Source organism: Callorhinus ursinus, unplaced genomic scaffold (genome assembly GCF_003265705.2).
Source record: "Callorhinus ursinus isolate GAN/ISIS: 27379988/994484 unplaced genomic scaffold, GSC_fseal_2.0 scaffold21, whole genome shotgun sequence".
NCBI lineage: Eukaryota > Metazoa > Chordata > Mammalia > Carnivora > Otariidae > Callorhinus > Callorhinus ursinus.
This window is the reverse complement of record NW_027397083.1, coordinates 17359962-17380178: the sequence shown is the minus strand read 5'-3', so window position 1 is coordinate 17380178 and position 20217 is coordinate 17359962. Positions and strand designations below refer to the sequence as shown.

At 41.0% G+C, this 20217-nt stretch overlaps 1 protein-coding gene and 1 long non-coding RNA gene across 3 annotated transcripts in view; one reads left to right on the top strand and one right to left on the bottom strand.

Annotated features, from left to right (window-relative positions):
* Positions 1 to 1710, bottom strand: part of LOC141374733 (uncharacterized) — a 111752-nt gene extending 110042 nt beyond the window's left edge. Inside the window, exon 1 of the long non-coding RNA XR_012381851.1 lies at positions 1484 to 1710. This is a non-coding gene — a long non-coding RNA (uncharacterized lncRNA). The remainder of the gene's footprint in view (positions 1 to 1483) is intronic.
* The window catches only part of ELP4 (elongator acetyltransferase complex subunit 4), a 255115-nt gene that overhangs the window by 227646 nt on the left and 7252 nt on the right, over positions 1 to 20217 (top strand). The window contains exon 10 of one of the 2 annotated variants that reach the window (XM_025878935.2): positions 15549 to 17432. The exons of the other annotated variant lie outside the window; for it this stretch is intronic. Within the exon in view, the coding sequence (XP_025734720.1) occupies positions 15549 to 15680 (132 nt within the window). The 3' untranslated portion in view covers positions 15681 to 17432. Of the gene's footprint in view, positions 1 to 15548; positions 17433 to 20217 lie in introns of those variants that run through there. 2 annotated transcript variants of the gene reach the window in all.

Here is a 20217-nt window from a genome sequence, read left to right as displayed (position 1 = left end):
TTGCTAAAATTGTGTTGTGTTTTATGTAATAAACTAACCTAGATAGATATTTCATTCCTCATCGGAGCAAAAAAGAAATATATAATAACCATGAAAGTATGGCAAGGGAATAAATTTATTTTTCTGATATATTAATAGTAACTAAATTGGTCCCCATTGCAGCTCTAGATGTGTATCTACCTGTGAACTTGTGTTTTACATCATGTAATGCCTTCATTAGTAGAAGCTCATACACATATGCCTTCAGGGTTTTGGAATACAGTGCGGATATTACTGAATCCCTTTAACTGACATAAGTTTGGAAGTTCCTTTGACTACTCTAGAAGTACGGGATATGTTCCCATTTTTATTTTTTCCATAGCTTTTCAGATAGTTTTTTGACTCGGGATTTAAATATATAATCGATATGATCAAATATGATTTTGTGTGAAATATTGGTATTTAGTTACAAACTCTACTTTCATTCAAAGAAATCATTTGTAAAATATTTAAGATAGACTTAAAATATACAAGTCACTTAATAGATTTAGGATGTAAATGCTTGTAAATATTAGCATTACTTAAAAATAAATTTATAATGATAACTTGAAGATACATGTAGCAATTTTTCATTGAGATACAGAAGTGTGATATGCTTGTAATATATTCTGTAATTTATAAATATTTGATTGGATAATTATTTTATATATTTGCTTAAACCGATTTTAGGGCAGCTAATATCTCCTAAGGACTTAAGATAGAATGAAAGACAGAAGGAAAAATACCACTACTTGATATATTTTTAAAGGAAAAACTCCCATTTTTTCATCATCATTTGCTCAATTGTGAAACTTGTCAACATTGAACTTTAGAGACCATTTGATGGTCTTTTTCCACAAACCATGCTTTCCTGTGCTTTTAATGCCTTGCAAAATTTTTGTGTACTTATAATATTAAGAGAATCAAATAGAAATGCACAAATATGTCTCTTTCATCTAACTTAGATCTTTAAAGCTTAGAGAGTTAACCCTACACAACAATTACAAAATCACTTCCCTCCTTTATTTCATTTTGGAGTATAATTTCGCAAACACCGAAGGAACATTCCCGTAGCATACCTGCAGACCCTGGCTGAAATGACAGCAAACTTCAGAGTTTCTACTTGAACCAGAGTGACTCTTCCTTCTACAACGAAAACCCTAGCCAATTCGGCATATCAGGTTGTTGGTTCTACATTTTGTCGATTTTTCAGAACTCCTTGTAAAAAGATTTGGCGCAGTGGTAAAGTTAAGTGGTGGGGGAAGAAATACTCCACATATAAAAGCAAATGAGTTTTTAAAGAATAGAAAATAATCTCTATGAGAAATTACTTCTAAATTATTCATTTGAAAATTAAACTTAGCTCTTGTTAACATTTCCGTAGAAACAGACATTTTAATTAAGCCAAATAAACAAAGAAAAAAAATCCCTAAAAGTAGGCACAATCATTTATCTATATACTCACAAATATATTGCTCTTTTCTGGTCATCGGTATTTTTTTTTCTTGCTTTATTTGCTTCATTTCCTTTAACTTTATTCCCCTTTATTCATAGAGAGGTTTTCTGTCTAAGACTAAGTTGACTCTCTGCAGTGAAGTCACTTCAGCAGAGTTATTCTTTGGAGTTATGTCCTCATCCCTAATCTGTATCCCTCAGCTAGAGCGCTCGGTCTGGTGCTGCCCCATCCCTGCCCTAAGGCATGTAGAGAGAGGGCTCTTGCTTTGCCCAGTCTGTTCACCGAGCTCCCTTTGAAACTGGTGAGGAGGGAGGTCTATGGAGGGTGGAGATAGATGCACTGGGTGACTATTTGAAACCAGTGTAATTTGTAAATTTGCCATAAACTTTTGAGTGAGAGTTGGGCTGGGTGGTTTCCAGGTTTAGCATGCTTTCAGATATCAAAGGGAAAGTGGAAGGTTTCGTTTTTATTTTAGAGGGCTCTGATATGAAAGGTTTCTTTCTGAATTTTACCAAAATTTCAGTAATTGATCTATAGACTTAAAAGGTATTAAAATACTCTTGATAACATTGCCACGTTAACATGTTTATATGTATGTATCTAAACGGGCACGCACACACATACATAGTTGCACTTACCACGTAATAGTACTTAATACCACCTGAGTGTTCATTTAAGTTTGGAGCAAATAAAATGTACACCACCTAGGAGAGTGTACCTTTATCTGAACATGAAGAAGGAATCACTGCTGTAATTGATACTTTTTGTTCACTACGAAAAGTTTTTACACTGCTGTATAGAGAAAGCCACGTTTCATTTCGTCAAACCCAAAACATACTTCCTAACTGCCTTTGTATAAAAGCTAACACAACATGTCAAAAATAAGAGCATAACCCTCAATATACATTGAACTGGTGAAAGAAGTTAGGAACGGTTTGGCAAAGTTCATTTTTATATAATTTTCTTTTCATTCACATTCATACCAGGTAGACTCTGTCAAATACCTATAGTAAAGAAGAACTTGTTCATGCATGCAGAACAAAATAAAATAAGATTAAAAGCTCCAGGAAATCAGCCTACTTCAAAAAACCATTAAAGTGTGCCTATCCCTCAAGCTTTACAAATGTGTTAATTGTCGTGTTTCAGTCATGTAAATATGTTTCAGCATAAAGTAACCAAGATTTCCTGTTATAGAAGCACTCCGATCTGGGGGTGTGGGGGGAGGGGGGACGAAGGAGGACTAAATAACACACTGTAATGAAACCTGCCTTTGGGCAGCACATGCTTCAGTTCTGAATGCCCAGAAATACTTCGCAGACGCTCTAGGCTGCCTAGCAATGGGGATTTCTAATTCTGGCTAGCTTGACAAAGTAAATACAACTATTGAACATAAGGCAGCTCCTAATAAAAAACAACAATTCCCCCTTGTAAACACCTACATTTGGCCCCATTAAAAATTCTTTCTTCATCCCCAGGAACTCGCAGACCCTGCAGTGTGGGGGTCTCAAAGTAACTGAAGAGTGGTCGGGAGATTTAACGCTGTCAGGATGGTTTACATTGCCATTTCCACCGGGCACTTCATACCCCATCTCAGGGCTTGGTGGAGCAATGTTCTGCATACACTGTAGGGCATTATGCAAGCAAACACATTGGCCATTATGCTCTCAGGACTCCTTCACGGACAGCCAAAAGGAAATCAATATATTTTTTATATATGCTGTACTTATATACAGAAAAAAAAAAAAAGATATGATTGCGAGTTTCCAAAAGGAGGGTTCGTCAACAGCTGCCAAATTTGAAAGTTATTTAGTGGACTGGCATTAATATGATAACTTAAGCAATTATCTGATTTCAGAATTCCCTGATTTCTGCTTGTTCGTATCTTAGAATTCATCTGTTCCATAAACTATCGGTCAGACCTCTGCCAGTCCCTAAATTGAATAGTGGATCTGCTGTAGTTCTAAAAATTTCTGGGATTTAGGGATCCACCTTGAGTTTACACACACATTGATCTGCTCACAGTTTACTGAGTTAGAGGCTTCAGGTGCTAGGAAGGAGGAACCATTAGTTTGAATTCTAGGTTACCTTTTGCCACCTCCAGAATAGTTTCCAAATGCTTTAAAAGAACAAAGGGGATAAAAGAGAAATTCTCATGTAATTAGTAGTTTGAATTTATTTCTAAAAGAAGTGTTGTTGTTTTTCTTTCGGGTTCAGCATTCAGCTCTAAAACACTGTATGTTCTTAAAATATCTTACTACTGTTAAGCTACCTGAGGGCTAGTACCTAAAATGCTGCTCCGGAATGTTTCCTCACTTGCAGAGGGCAGAAGGGTGGCTTCCTGGACAGAGCAGGCTTGAAGAGCCTATCGAAATGACAGTCTGTATACGGGAAGATCCCCGTCTCCTTCCATTTCCTGCCATAGCAGCAGTAAGTAGGCCCTAGGGCTCAAGCATCTCTCAGCTTGGCCCTGCTGAAGCTTAATTCAAATTCTACGCACTCTGGAGCTTATATGCTCCGGCCTGCATTGTGCGCTCCAGAGCCACACAAGCCTTGGGGTAAGCAGCAGTTGGAGACCAGTAAAAAGATTGCCAGAGGGAGAAGCCCTGTGCACCATTAAGGGAAGATGAATGGAAGGGAGTCAGTTGGGGCAATAGGGAGAGTCTCACTGAGGCAGTGGTTCACAAGCAGGGGGTCCCAGGGATGGCAGTGGCCGTGGATGACTCATCCATCCCGCCCCTTTATCCCAGAGAAGAAGCTAATGGGGGTGGTTTCAGGCATTTCTGCTGTCCAAGTTTAAGTAACAGTTTAAGCCACCTTATTCCATCTGTTACGTGGATGATTTGTTTTCAGTCCTACTCATGTTAGAACATTAGTGAGCATAAAATGTACCAAAGAACAAAGGAGAAACCAAAAGAAAAGAAAGGAAAAAGATACTGGCTTTCATTTGGAAGGTAAACCCATTGTAAGCAAAGTTCTTTAGGAGTAATCTAGTTTGTTCTCTGTTGATATATGAAATTAAAAAAAGGAAATTAACATGACTCCCCCACATCTTAAATGTCTGACAGTTTGGGGACATTGGGCCTGACACTTGGTGGTATGCTTATTACTATATTGTCCAAAAGATTCTGGCTCACATTTCAAGAAGATTAAACTCAGCAAACCAGCCCCACAAACAGTACTGCCAGAGTTTCTCCTCCACGAACACTTCACACAGGGTCCACCCACTCCAGCTAGAAGCTTCCTGTTGCTTGGCAGGAGATTGGGAACCGCCATGCCCCACAGGAGGCAGGTGGGAGTAGGCAGCTACTGTAGGTCACTTAGGAGATAGACTGTTTCTTCTGAATCAGAAGAACACAGGATCTAGAAGAGCAAGTGTACACCACCTTTTGGAAAATTCTGTCTTTAGTTGGATAGATCTGTTTGCAACTCTTGTTTTATATTATTAAAAATGTCTATGCATGGTTTTATAAGGATATGGGTGAGATAGCCCTTGTATTCAGAGAAATAAATTTACATCACTCCTTTGCCACCCTTTGCTCTAAGAATTAAGGCCAAGTCACTTACAAACGCTACACAATCTGATAGCTACCTACCAAGCCAAATTTCTCATAGCCACTCCCTTGTTTGTTGACTGCTCCAGAAAGCTGACTTTTTTCCTGTCCTTCAAACGTGCCAAGCTTATTCCTGCCTTAATTCTTTGTATTTGATGACCTTTGCCTGGAAACTTCTTTCTCCGGGTCTTCATAGGTCCCTTCTCAAATTGAAAATCTTAGCTCAAATGTACTCTCGGGAAAGGCCTTCACCATATAAGGTGGTACCACCCCAGCCAATATCATATTGCCATGTTTTATTTCCTTAGAATCACCTCTCACTATCTGAAGTATCTTTGTTTGCTTTCCTATATGTTCGCTATCTCTCCTTGACTTATGTAGATGTCCAGGTATTGTCCCTTTCTGAAGTTGTAAAGTTCTTTGAAAGCAGGGATCTTGCCTGTCTTGTTCACTATTTTATCTCTAGTAGTTAGAAAAGTTCTGGCCCGTAGAGTAATGAATAAGAATATGACTTTGAAGCCAGGCTGCCTGAGTTCAAATACCATTCCAGTATCCTCACGTTGCAACATCACTTCTACTCTCTTCAGATTTGGTCACGTGATCCACAACTAGCTGACAGGAAAGCCTAGAAGTAAAGTTTTTATTCAGGATGGCTGCCTATTCAAGAGTTCTTCTACCAAAGGGAAAAGGGAGAGTAGGTATTGGAGGATAATCATCAGTCTCTGTCATAGTCCACAACCCCTGGAACCCAAATATCCAGGCACAGCCTTCTTCCCGCACACATACTGCCTCTCCATGGGTGAGTGGAGAATCGTGCTGGTAGAAACCAGGAATTCTCCGCCCTTGCAGTGGAGGACTTCAGCCCAGTTTGCAGTCCCCCGTTCTGCTCTCTGGAAGGAACTCCCTTGTCCGTTATCCTCCGTATCCTCTTAGGACGTCCTTCCTTGTCCATTCTCATTCATGGCTACGTGAAGTCACCATCAGAGAGTATGCTTTTGGGGGGCTGCACAGTTTTGATAGATCAGGTTTGGGGACCTAAGATTATTTTAGGGGTTGAATAATCGTAGACTTTTGACCAGGCTTATGGTTTCTTTGGCAGCACAATCCCAACAAGACTTTAGAAGGTTCCCAGTCCGTTCACTTCCCTTCAGTCCCACATGCAAGTAATCACAGCCAAAGAGTTGTCTGGACGTAGTTCTAGGATTCAGCTGCAGGGAGCCTATCCCATCAAGTCATTTTACGTAGAGGAGAGAGAGTTTATCCCAGAAAACTAGGGGGCTAGCGAAATAATTGGAAGGCCTGAAGGACGTTGCCACCAAACTGGCCTTCAGGGACACTGCTGCTTCCTCAGTCAGGAAGCTGAGGAATTGGGAGGCCGCCACTAGGGCTGTTCACTGGAAGCACACACCTCTGTGGCTGTGATTTTGGGGGTGTAGGTTCTTACTACTACCCCTGCAGTATTCCTTGAACCCCCACGAAGCAAGTAATTGGGCCCTGAGACACTGGTCTGGCCTCCACTTCTGCACCTGCCTCTCAGCTCCCATGGAGCTGTTGACCAGCCACTGCAATACTGGTGCAGAGAAAACGAGGTCCCTGCAGTAGTGCTTGCAGATTGCGGGACTCAGAGCAGGGAGATAGATGCCTGCTGCTTCTCTCCCACCGACTGACCTAGTACCAGTGCCCCTAACTCCAGAAGTGTCATTCACACCTTTCCCTCCTGCAGAGGTTGGACTGGATACTTGTCCACCACAACTGTTACCTTCGAAGGCTTGAGTCTTATTTTCTGGCCTCTCTGTTCTACCCACGTCCCTCTTACCTTGTTAGTAACTAGCTTGACTCCATCTAAAATAATCAACTTTAGGGGCGCCTGGGTGGCTCAGGCAATTAAGCATCTTCCTTCCGCCCAGGTCGTAGTCTTGGAGTCCTGGGATGGGGCCCCGCATCGGTCTCCCTGCTCAGCAGGGAATCTGCTTCTCCCTCTCCCTCCTCCTCTGCCCTCCCCCACTCGTGCTCGCTCACTCTCTCGCACTCTCTCTCTCTCTCAAATAAATAAAATCTTTAAAAATAAATAATATAATCAGCTTGAGAGGGAAGGCAATACCCTTCGTGTGACTTTCATCTCAGAACTGACTCCCAATTTGTAGCCAGTCCCTTAATGAGGGTATTTCACCAAGGGTTAGGGGCACAGACACCTCCTGTGAAGGCTGCCCGCTTCAGTGTGCAGGGCAGAAACAGTTGGCCTTCTTCAATCCTCTGAGGCCCCAAGTTACCCAGCCTTTCACCGGTGTAGACTCTGGGCTGAAGGCACAGCACCTCCTTTAAGAGGCGTGGTCCCTTCTGACCCTTCTTCCAAATTCTCTAGCTCTAGCCTATGTTCCTTTCTCTTTTATAAATAGCTTTGCTGAAAGTGACAAGAAGCAGCTACCACAACAATATCCTGAATTTCTCCAGTGCTTCACCTGCAGCCACTGATCAGGAGGTATATGGTGTGCCTTCCAGGTTATCACAGTCATAGCCAGGGTGACCAGCCTTCCAATCTGCAATCTGACCTCACCGCCCACTTTCCAACCACTGAGCCATTTAAATCACAGAACTCAAGTGCTCCATTTTGCAGGTACCAAATTCTGCATAAACAGGACATAGGTTAGGCTCTTATTGCAGAGCTACAAAAATACAGTGGCTTAAATAATGGAGTTCACATATGTCTCATTTTAAAGCCCAAGTTACTGACCCAGGGTCTTTGGGTGGCCAGGTGGTATCGGGAAACCCTTGACTAATTTTCTCATTTTGCTGTACCCCCTCCTCAATGCATAGCTTCCAACTGATGGTCTAGAATGATTGCCTCAGCACCCACCCTCAAGTCCACATTCCAGCAAGTGGGAAGAGGGGAGTTAGGCTTACCACTAACATTTGTGGAGCCTAGAGCAATAAGGCAAATAAAGGACCATGTAATTATTAAATGCCTAAATATTCTAAAGTTATCGAGCCAAGAAACCACGAAATATGCATTATCTTCCTTTGTTCGCAAATACAGCTTTCTGGAAAGTCACGTTTAAATTTAGTATATGGGTTCCAGTCTAGAACTTGGAGACATAGGGAAAATTGGCCTACAGTCCACCCCCTTTCTCTTTCCACTCCTGTCTCCTTTCCACACACAGGCCCAAATGCTTGGGGACACCCAGCCTGCACATCCAACCTCCATCCACATGCCACACAAACAGCGGTCCCTTGGCTATTCCCGGGACTCCAGGGTGTGCATATAGACAACATAATACGCCCTTGGGACAGAACATGGGGAAGAAATCTGCACAGACTTTGTAGCCATTTGAACAGGGCGTTCTGAATTCTGAATACCCAGAGCATGTCCTATAAAGAAGAGGCACATCCTCTCTGCCCTGGAATTCCTCACCCCATGAGGAGGGTGGGTCAGGGCCCAGGATGGGGGGGCCCTCTCGCCGAGGTGAGGGAAAAAGGAAGTAAAAGGCACCTCCCCTTCTTCACAGATCTGACCCTAAACTTAACCATAGCACTTCTGCCCAAGATGAAGTGACCAGGACTTAGTCACTCAGCCTCATCTATTGGCAAGGGAAGTTGGGAAATGTGACCCTTATTCTGGGAGGCCACATGCCCCACTAATATTCAGAGATTCCTTTACTGTCTGCACAGGGAGAGAATAGATACTGAGAGTAAGCTAGCAATCTCTGCCACAGACACATGCCTTTTCACAAATCACACTTTTGTTTAGACAAGTGAGTTCTTCACAAGCTGCTTTCAGAGAGGTGAGCTTGGAGGCAAGACAATACTGTCAGATATAATTGACGGTCAAAATAATTGCACACCTGAGCATTTTTCAATGGGCAGCCAGTATGCAATACGCCAGCTCTGAAATTTTGTCTAATTTTCAGATCAATCAGGAAGAACCAAATGAATTGTTTTCAATTCAAATGATATAGTATAATTATGACATTCAATAAAACAATTTTAATCTTAAACCCTGAGAGTAGAATTGTGTTTTAAACAAAAACTAAAACTTAAAACCTGACCATGTTTGGCAGAATTTTTTGCAGAAATACTCAGCCACCACCAAATGTACACTTAATCCAAAAAGAGTAAAAATTGGTTCTGGCATTGTTTCTCCTGGCCTGCTCATATAGGAGAGTAACACAGAACTCACCAAAAATTAGGCAGATGCATCTTCCACTTTGCAAAATTTTAACCAGATATAGAATAATTGCAATATAATGTTACATTGTCATGATGTAATAATGATGGAATGAGTGTAACAGTGTAAATATAATCATTACATAAGAGCATATATGACACTGATTTATTTTGTAAGTTGAAACAACACTCTAAAATCTTGTGAAGATGCCTGGGTGGCTCAGTCAGTTAAGCATCTGCCTTTGGCTCGGGTCATGATCCCGGGGTCTTGGGATCGAGCCCTACGTCAGACTCCCTGCTCGCGGGGAGCTTGCTTCTCCCTCTCCCTCTGCCTCTCCCCTGCTCATGCTCTCTCTCTCTCTCTGTATATCTCTGTCTCAAATGAATAAATAAAATCTTTAAAGAAACAAATAAGTAAATAAAATAAAAAATAAAATCTTGTGAAGAAATAATAGCAACACCATGATGCTGAATATACCAGGTCCCTCTGCCCTCCACCCTGCGCCAATGGAAGGAAGGCCATCTTTCCAGTAAGGGAAGGGAAATACCTCTTTTTACGTTTAGAGCAAGAGGTACCCTGACCGCTGCCTTGGCCCCGCGCTCTGAGCTCGTTGAGGCATCAGGTGTGCGTTTCCTTGGTCAGAAAGCAAGATTGGAGCCCGCGGCAGTCATCAGAAGCTCACACACTGAGGGAATGTGCTGGCTCGTGATCGTTTTGCTCTGGCCCTTCTTGAAACTATAGCTGACTGCTGGTTGTCTCCCAATAGCCATTTGCTGCATCTTCCATAGGAATAGATTCGTTGAACATGTTTACACATTTCACAGCATTTCCCAGCCTCCCTTGTAGCCGGCCAGGTGCAGCCATGTCTAAGTTCTGGACATGAGTGGAAGTGATGTGTCCAGCTTCCAGATCTGCCTTCTTGGCCCCTGCTTCCCACCAGCTGAGAGAAAGCAAAAACAGTCTTGGAGCCAGAAGTGGAAGAAGCCCCTGTTGAGGATGGCAGACCAGTCCTCATAGCTCAGGATTGCCAACTTCTGGACTATAAAGTGGGAGAGAAATAAACTTCTACCTTTTTTAAGCCATTTATTGGAGGGGGCAGGAGTGTGTCTAGATTCCAGCTACTCAGCCTATATTCTACTTCATTCCCTAACATTCATAGCAGTGCCTCATAACCAGAATATGGCTTCAGAAATCAGCAAGTCATCTTCCATGCAAGGGCATCCTATGGCTCTTGAAAGAATCTGGAATGGAACGAGATGGCATGTCTTTTGTTAATTTGTTTTTTCTCTTCGTCATGTAAAGAGGGGGAAATGCTTTTAAGACTCAAGTAGAGGGGCGCCTGGGTGGCTCAGTTGGTTAAGCGACTGCCTTCGGCTCAGGTCATGATCCTGGAGTCCCAGGATCGAGTCCCACATCGGGCTCCCTGCTCAGCGGGGAGTCTGCTTCTCCCTCTGACCCTCTTCCCTCTCGTGCTCTCTATCTCTCATTCTCTCTCTGTCAAATAAATAAAATCTTTAAAAAAAAAAAAAGACTCAAGTAGAGAAGCTTCACCTTCTGACATGTCCTTTATTCTTTTGTCAGCAGTGAAGACGTGCAAACGACAGATTTTTAAAAGAAGGTGGACCCACGTTGCCTGTGCAGTACATCCATGCATATTTTCACTGGCCTAGAAGCTAGGCCTCTGACATGCCCCATTTTCGCTACGCGTTCCTAAGTATGGGGGAAACGGTTTAGACTTTTTAAATCTTTCCGGAAACCAGGACCGTGATCGCAGTTTCCTTTTTGGTTTCTTTACTGGGCCACAGTAGAGGGCAATGTACACTCAGTGCTCAGAAACCAGCGTAGTGACTGAGACTGGCTGGCTAAGTCTGATAGCCTGTTATTGTTGCTTATAATTACGTATAGTTTATTACATTTGTAGAATTGTTTCCTTGCCTTAATCAACTCACTTATTTTTATCTGGTTGAGCCATATGTATTTTTATAAGCCATCTCAACTTTTTTGGAGCAAGAAGAGGTAAAATAAATTAGTGTACTACTTGATACCTCAGAGGCTACTTATACGTGTCATTTGATCCTGACAACAGTCTCATGAAGGGAGAATCACCCCCCAGTGATAGATGAGGACACGCTGAGACTCACACAGGAAAACTGATTTGTTCAACGTCACTGAGAGGGAGTGACAGACGGACAGACATATCAGACTTTCCCTGGCTGCGTCTGTTAAGTGACCAGTGTAGAGCCTGTATGTTCTAAGGTGTTTACAAGTTTTCATTTAAATTGGCTATGGGAGCACCTGGCTGGTCCAGTCGGTAGAGCATGAGTTTCTCGATCTCGGGGTTGTAAGTTCGAGCCCCACACCGAGTGTAGAGATTACTTAAAAATAAAATCTTAAACAAAAAATAAAATAAAATGGCTGTGTTTTAAAGAACAGAAGAAAAATCTATTAGAAAGTATTTTGAAACATTAACACTGATTTCTGTGAATATGATTAATGCAAAGTGTGACTGTTCAGGAAATGTCAAAACATAAAAAGGATTAAAACAACTCTCCATCTGGGAAGGGTTAAAATGTACTACATCAAACAGAAAACAAACAGTGCCTGGTGGTTTGGTCTTGGCAAAATATGAAAAATATAAATTGATTGAACTTACTTTAATGGGTATTTACCTGCAATTTGTCTCAAATCCAGGTGTAATCTAGATTCATTATCTTGCCCCTTCTGTCTGGGAGCTGTGAGTGCTGAGCACGGGGCTGGCAGGCGGGGAGAAAGGAATTAGGAAGAGAAACTGTGGAGCCAGGAAATCCAATCTTGTGTGTCTATAGGACCCACTTAGTTGCTGACTCAAGAAGGAACAAAGAGACAGAGATGTAAGCAGAGGGGGAAGAATCTCAAAGTCTGGCTGGACTTGGTACCCCACGGAGCTGCGGAGCAAAGCACTCCTGCTGCTGTTGCTTTATTCTGACCCAGGGCTTCCTAGGGGCCTAAGGGTGCCTTTTGGCAGGAGCTCCCCTAATCTGCCAGAGTACTTTGGCAGCCCCGCTGTTTCCCACCTTGCAGCACCAGAGAGGAGAGACCCATTAATCCAGTGGGATCGCTGCAAATCACCTAGGCCTCGGTGAGAAACTGGGAGTTGTCATGTCTTTCTCAAATCCCTTTGCCTACACAGAAAGCATCATTTTAGACAAGGCATTAATGGAAAAAATAGGCAGACAGCCAGAGATGCATCTCCTGCATTAGCCACACAGTCTCTTTCTCCCAGAATCTGGGAAAAGAAAATCAGGTGGGAAAAATTTCCACTCAGGATACAAGTTTTGGGCCCTCGCTCAAAACTCCAGGTACAAAATGAGAAAGGTGACGACCTTGATTTGGTTTCCAAGGTTGAAAATGGTATGGTATTTTTTTTAATAGTCTGATTTTTATTTAAACCATTACTCAGTGAAACCTCAAGGTCTAAAGTTGGTATGTCCCCCCAGCCTTGCAGCTTTGATCGAAAGGAGGTCACATGCTATGCAGAGTCTCTTACAGCATATTTTTTCAGAAGACAGATCTGGGGTACAGCAGCATCTGACCATTTACATGTCAAGTGTGTAAATGCTTTGGAAGCCTCAAAGGAAAAGTCCCTGACACACCTGGCAAGCCTGGAACCTGATCTCTCCTTCTTCCTCGCTGCTCACATTGCACTGACATGGTGCACAGGGGGAGGCTCAGAAAGGAAGAGAACAAAACCCACAGCTTGAGAATTTAGAGTGCAGAGTAAGCTCATTCAAGTAACGATCAACAGAGCCGGCAAAATCACTCACATAGTTCCAAGAGCCATCCTTGGGCTTTTTCAAAGGACACAAGTATGCAAACTAGCGTTTACCATGTAGCATTTGGTTAGAAGCATTTAACCATATCAACCAAAATTTTTGTGCTCAGAAGTTACACACGAATGATATTTGACTTTTCTTCAAACCCATTCAACCTGAAAGATTTCCAAGCATGTCACACGTCACATTTAGCTACTTTTGCTATGAAGGGCTTTCAGCCAACTGGCTCACGTTCATTGCCTAGAGAAGCAGAGGAAGAGAAATTTGTAGCAAATAGGTAAGCTCCTGAAATAAATTGTTTTATGCTGGTTCTGAACAGCTACACTAGCTTCCTCATTTAGATTATCCAAACAGTATGACCCTTCACCCGAACGCATCTTAAAGATGTATGTATCAGCTTCCCTGTTAAGCAAATCACCATCTCTACATGTCAGAATCAATTCATTATTTAACACCTCGCCCATCTCCATGAAGCTTTCTCCTCCCCTTCCCCCACCCAATTTCGGCTTTGTCTCTCCTTTCTTGCAGACATCACTTGGAGGGCTCACTCTGATGGTTACCACTGTGCTTGTCTTACTCATGCTCCTGGAATTAGAAGTAATGGGGAAGGTGCTCTGTTCACCTTGCTTTGAGTAGATTCTATGTATTTGTTGAGTCCAGTTGATTTCCTAAATAGTCTAATCACCATCTGACATAATCTTTATGAGGTCCCCACCAAAAGTATACACACACACTTTTTTTATGGTGAATTTTCTTTACATTTCAGATAACCTTCAGATCATGCATGTATCCTAGTTATTAGCAATAACTACAGGATCTTTAAGGAACATTAAAGTTCAAACATATAATTAAATATCTCTTTCCCTCCAGTTTCTTCCCATGAACACTGATAAGAGCTAACACTGCAAAGACATTCATAACCTCAGACTTTAGAGTCATGCATGTCTTTTAGATTCTTGAGCCTTTCCTGCTTTCATTTCTGCCTGAAATACTTTCGGGGGTGGGGAGGGGAACCAGGCTATGAAGAAATGAAAGAAAAAAAATAAAACAAAGAAACAAGTATGTCTTTATTTGACTTTTTAAAAATCATTCAAGAAATAGACATTTAGTTATTTGATATATGACAGGTTGGGTGCTATGGATACAAATGAGTGTTACTATGTGGATATTACTATATGGATATGACAGTGTTTTCTTGACCTCTCTGACATCTTTGTTGGTCATAGGTCCATAATAGTGTCTTCCATCCTAGGTATATTTGCATTAAAAACTAAGTACCTGCAAACTGAAGTCAAAGAATATTGTCGTAAATTTTTTTAAGGTTTTAAAATATTTTGATCCTCTGCACACAGCTTGTGTTTACACAGCACTGAAGAAGCCTTTTATCAGGAAAGAAACTCTCCAGAACATATGTTGATGGATCATAGTATTTTGACCAAAAAAAAAAAAAAAGTGTTTCTACCTTTTTCATCTTTTTTTTTTTTTTTTTTTCATATCATAGGGTGTTTTCCAGATGAAGGGTTTCAGATAGGTTGTCTCCAGGTCAGTTCACTCCTGCAAGGCTTTGGCTAGTCATCAGGGGACACCCCCATCCTACCTCACTTATCTTTAACGTCGCACCCCCACTCTGTGCCTCACGCAACAGACACGTTCCTTTGAGTTTGGATTTTTGTGAAAATTGTATAGGCTGGGGGCACTGTTGTTAAAAGGAATTTGATAGAGATCCTTTTGAGAACCAAAAAAGTTCTTTTGAAATATGAATATTTCTCCCTAATTACAGTAACTGTTGTGCACTTATGGTCAGTTCGTGCATCTGCTTGAATCAGCCTCCTTGAATCTACAGAAAAACAGTTAAGATGGGGGAGATGTTCAGAGCTACACTATACTTTTGAAAACATGACCGACGTTATGCATAGAAACAAACTTACAAAGACCTGAAACAGATGTCATAGCTGACTTATCTGAGGATATAAAAAATTTTGATCCTGTGACTGGTATCTGTTTTTTTCATTATGTCAATATTTCTACAAAAAAATGTAAGTTCCTAAAGAAAGTATAGCCTTGAAATAGAATCATCAGGTCAACTTAATAAAAGGGAAGCAAGCATTTGGAGGAATCCATAATTGCTGAAAAGCTACATTCAATTTAAAAATAGCATTTTGGAGCCCTGGCAAAAACAAAGCAAAGCCAACAAACAACCCCGCCATTATTACAATAGTGTTCTTTCTCAAGTATGCCTTTATTTGTGTGCATTTACATATTTTCATTTTGACCTAAAGAGGAGAAATCTTAATGTGTTTAGGTTTGGACTCTGGAAACATTCCACTAAGATCCCTGGTCCAGTGTCTGCAATGGCTAGCATTTGTAAACCCTAGTAGGAAGAAGATGTGATTATCTTGGGTCTCGGTCTGAAGAACTGTTTTAGCAGGAATTTCATCTGCAAGACTAAATGCTGATCAACAGAGCATAATATTGTATTCTGAAGTGTGCTAGCTAAAGCAAAATTATTTTTTTTCTTCTTTCTTTCCTTCCGAAATCTTCTGCCACAGCGACTGCATTTGCCTCCAGACTTGTCAGACACAGTGAGCCGCTCAAGCAAACAGGATCTGGCAGAATCCTCCAAGCTGCTGGGCCCAGGCTGTGGCATGATGGCCGGAGGCAAGCAGCACCTGGACTTCTAGCGGTTCCTCCTTAGTCGTTGCATGCAGAATTATATGACACCCTAATTATGATTGCTAATAGCTTCTGTAAATATTTTTCTTAACGATTTGACCCTCTAATCCTTGAAGAACAGTTAGGATTGCAAAATGAGGCCACCGCTCTTCATTTTCCTTACCCAACTTTTTATGCAGAAAGAGTACAGCAAAACTACTTTCATTTTAAAATTTTGTTTTCTGCTCTATTTAGAGAAAGCAGGTAATTTTATTTTTGAATAAAATGTCAGAAACTCAAAGTGCCTCACAATGGTCATTAGTATACCTATATTAAGGCACTTAGTCCATGTTAAGTGCATATTACAGCAGGTAGCATATAAAACAGTATAAAATTCATAATTGCATATGAAAAACATTTTCTCTTTATTTCTGCAAAAGTCACTTGCCACCAAAAAGTGCTAAGGTGTTTTTTAAAAATGAAAAATTCATTTGCTAATATATGTGAAGACTATAATAAAATGAATTTGCATTTATGCATCCTGTTATTAAATTGATGAACACAAGATAATATTTCGGGATTAAGAGTCCATTAAAGATCAGTAGTCTACCATAGTAGTTAATAAATCTAAAGAACTTGAGTGACAGAAAGCATAGAAAAAGAAGTTGATGGTCTTCTGTTTAGTAATCCTAAACAATTGAAGTCAGCACTATGAAATTACGTCAGCAGACATAATTCAGGATTGAAATTCAAACTGACAGCTACATTAACACTAGGGGAAAGCATGTATTTGAAGCTTGGTGAGAGATTTTTACAGAACATAGGTCTGAGACAAAGTAGCAAACTGAAACTAAGATTTCCATTGCATCAGGTAAGCCCTTTGTGAATCAAGAACGCTGGTTGGGTATGCACATTTATAACCATATAGACATGTATTTGGGGGGTAGTTAGCACATCGAACCAGTTTTCATATAAAACACTAGGTTTTTGAATCACAGTTCCATATTCTCAAAGCTTTTGACAAATAGGCAAAAAGTGAAGGTTAGAAAATAACTTGCATTTAAGTAAAGAATTTCAATTTTTAAAAAGCTGCTTAACATCCATTAGGAGAAACTGAATTTCTAAAATGCATCTTCAGTGATGTTAGAATAAATTTTGAAGCAGTTATAACTAGCATTTTTAAGCAGTTTGCTTGTAATACACCACAAATTATACTTTATTTTTTCTTGACAACATTGTAGAAAACAAAGACTAGGTTTTTAAAACTGTCTAACCAACATGATGAATGTCAGTCACTTAAAAAAAAAAACCCACTGTAGCATAAACACACACTGTATACAGGTTTTATTCAGAATTAGAATAATTGAATCAATGACAGTGATTCGCCAGGATGTCAAATCTCTCCATCATATCCTGTCACCACCAGTTTATTTTTTGTGATCAAAATCAAAAAGACAACTATTTTGTCACCCGCTATTTTATTAGTACTAAAAATCAGGTTTCTTCTATTTTTTTAGAATGTCTGGTTTATTTTTTTTCACTTCTTTTAATTCAAAAGACACAAATTCTTCCCCATTTTCTTTTCAAAATAAAGTTTCAGAATTGATCTGTCAGTTAAAATTAAAGGGCTTTTATATTAAGCAAAGGTGCTTTTAAAATTTAAAGCAACTTAAAAAAATCAATTTAGTCCATAGATAATAAATAATGTGCAGATACTCCACAAAAGCTTTGCTACGTCCTTTGAAAGCATTATGAACAATTTGAATAAATTTAAATGAATATTTTAGTTGGATTATTATTTTAATAACTAACCTTTTTCTTATGTTGTGATTCATTTTATACGAACACACAATGGAACAATTATATAGCATTGGACTCTGAAAAGGAAGTGTGAGGTCATCAGATATGTAAATTGCTTGTCAAAAATACTTAATAGGTCATTGATTTACTACCCTGGCTACCATGTCTATAAAATTAACACCCAATTACTAGTTAATATATGCTTTGCAAATAGATAAATACTATAAAAATTGAATGTGCATATTTGAACCGTTATTTTAAATATAAAAGAAACTTTTCAAACTCAGTAAAAGTGCATGTTGAACAATAATCGTAGCTGGGCTTTCCAAAACGCAGATCCAAATACTTTGTTGTTCTGATTCTCTAGGCAGGCTTTGCAAAAATAAGCTACAGAGGGATATATATTTTTGTTTTCCTCTGATAAAAACCCACTCTAAAAATGTGTTTTCCTTTCTTCTAGAAACATTATCAATTATCCATTTGCTAATAACTTACTACCCAAAAATACTGGTCTTCAGTAAAGCTACAGTAGGTATACAGACCATTTTGATACATTATGAACTCCATTAACAGATTTTTTTTTCAATCATCAACTTGTCTCAAAGATATAAATATTTAAGTAACAGTGCCAAACATAGTATTTGAAATGTCCTCATATCTTTTAAATGTTTCTAAAACTTCATAACCCTATCTAGCATTCATTTCTTACACTAGATTTGCCTTTCTTTAACATGAGGTAAATATTTTGACTACCGCACCCTGCTTTCAGGTGCTGAGGTTCTAAGACCTGAATTTCTTTCTAGTAGCCACCAGGAGATTTCCACTTTTCTCTTCCTCCTCTTCCATTTATTTTTTATCTCTACCTCCAAGATCTGCAAATACTAACATTAGCCAAAAAAAAAAAAAACACCACTTCAAAAGGAAGCAACACTCTTCATGCAATCAATTCCCTGTCTATCAATTTTAAAGAATCAGACACACGCATACACATACAAAAGGGAAGGGGGGGAACCCTTATTCATTTGTTTAGAGCCCATTATCAATGTCATTTCTAAAACATCCTCTTAATGCTTTCCAAAGATAGTCACCATCAGCACCGTCAAACTTTAATACTAACCCTAAGCACTTGCACTTTGAACTTTAAAAATGAGCAGTGAAATCATTTCAGGACCAGGCAAAAAATAAAAACAAAAAACGCTACAGATGAGGTTTTTGCTTGAGAAACAGAAAAGGGAAGCATTTGTGCTTGGCCTTGGTGAGCCAAACATTATAGAGAAAAGAAAAGCATTTTTTTTAATCTTGCTAACATTAAGGCCCAGTGCAAAAAGAAATAAGCAGGAGAATATAGACACCGTGCCAAGATGGCAAAAATTCACAAAACAAAGCTAAATCTTACTACTGTGTAAGTGAATTTGAGGAAACCTAGTTCTGAGGGGGGTGGAAAGGGTAGGCAGAAATGATTGTGAGCCACATCAAGAAGCCAGTTGTTTACCAGCTTTGGGGGAGGAATATTCTGGAAACTCGTTGTAGTAAAAAGCAGTTTTTTACTCAAAGTAATTTGAATGTTTCCTATTCAGACACTCAGCTCTAATTCTGTTCACCTGGTCTTCCTAAGTCGGTCAAGTTAAGAGAAAAATCATAGGCTGTGGAGCCTTGGGATTCTACTGAGGACAGCACAGGTAGGTAGGTGGGCACCATCCTGGACGATGGCATCAGGGCATCCGTGCAGCGTTCCCATGGATAAATTATATAAATATACCTATCAGTAAATAAAAATGAATTCTTTCAACGACGAGTAAAAGGCCACCTCCGGAGCCCTGCTTCCACATACTGGCCCCGGGGGAGCGCCTGGAGCGCCACTCGGAAGGACGGTTCATCTCCCTGGGGTGAGGGCAGAAGGCAGGGCAGCCGCTCTGTCCTGCTGGACCCGGGAGCTTCTGCAGCTGAGCCTCCGCTGCTTCAGACGAAACCAGGCTGTGCCGCGGCGCCCTGGCAGCCTTGACCCTCGGAGGACACGGATCCGTGCCCAAGCGCGCGTGCGCACACACGGACCCTCCGCACACAGCGCTCCACCCCCCCTTCTCCCATCCGCGGCTCCAAGCACCCAGAGAGCCGCACCAAGGGCTCCGAAGTCTGTGCTCTCTGCACCACGGAGCCGTGGGCCAGGCCTGGCTGCCTGACCCTGGCCCACGTTGGAGCCAGTTGGAAAGTGTCCCTCCTTTGCAGGGAAGAAGTGAGCCAGCCAGCAGCTGCAGCACGCACCACACAGCCCTTCTCTGACAGTGCCCTGGGCACCGTCCCTCGGGGAATCGAGGCTGCAAAATGTCAGGAGGTGGAAGTATCTGCGCAGGCAAGTGCGCCGACCGAGCGCCCGTGTGCGCACTGCAGAAGCGTGCAAGCGTACAGCGAAGGCTGACACTGAATCCACCGACATGCACACACATCTAAAAACCGCAATCAACCGAGGAAGTTGTCCCTAAACGTGCAGCAACTCTGGTGGAATACAATGATTAACACCTGTAATGCCACAGAGATGAATCACAGCTATCTGTCCCCAAGTAAGCCCTTCGCCAGAAAAGAGTGGATGGGGAACTAGAAGTCTCTTTCTTAAAGCCTCCAATTAATTTCTATATTTCTGACCATTTGCCTTTGGGGATTCAAAACAAAACAAAACAAAAGAGCAGAGTACAATTCAGTGGAAGTGTGTCTTTGTCCCCAGAGCTTTCTGCCTGTGCAAGCATTTCATGGAGTCGGCCAGCAGCCCCA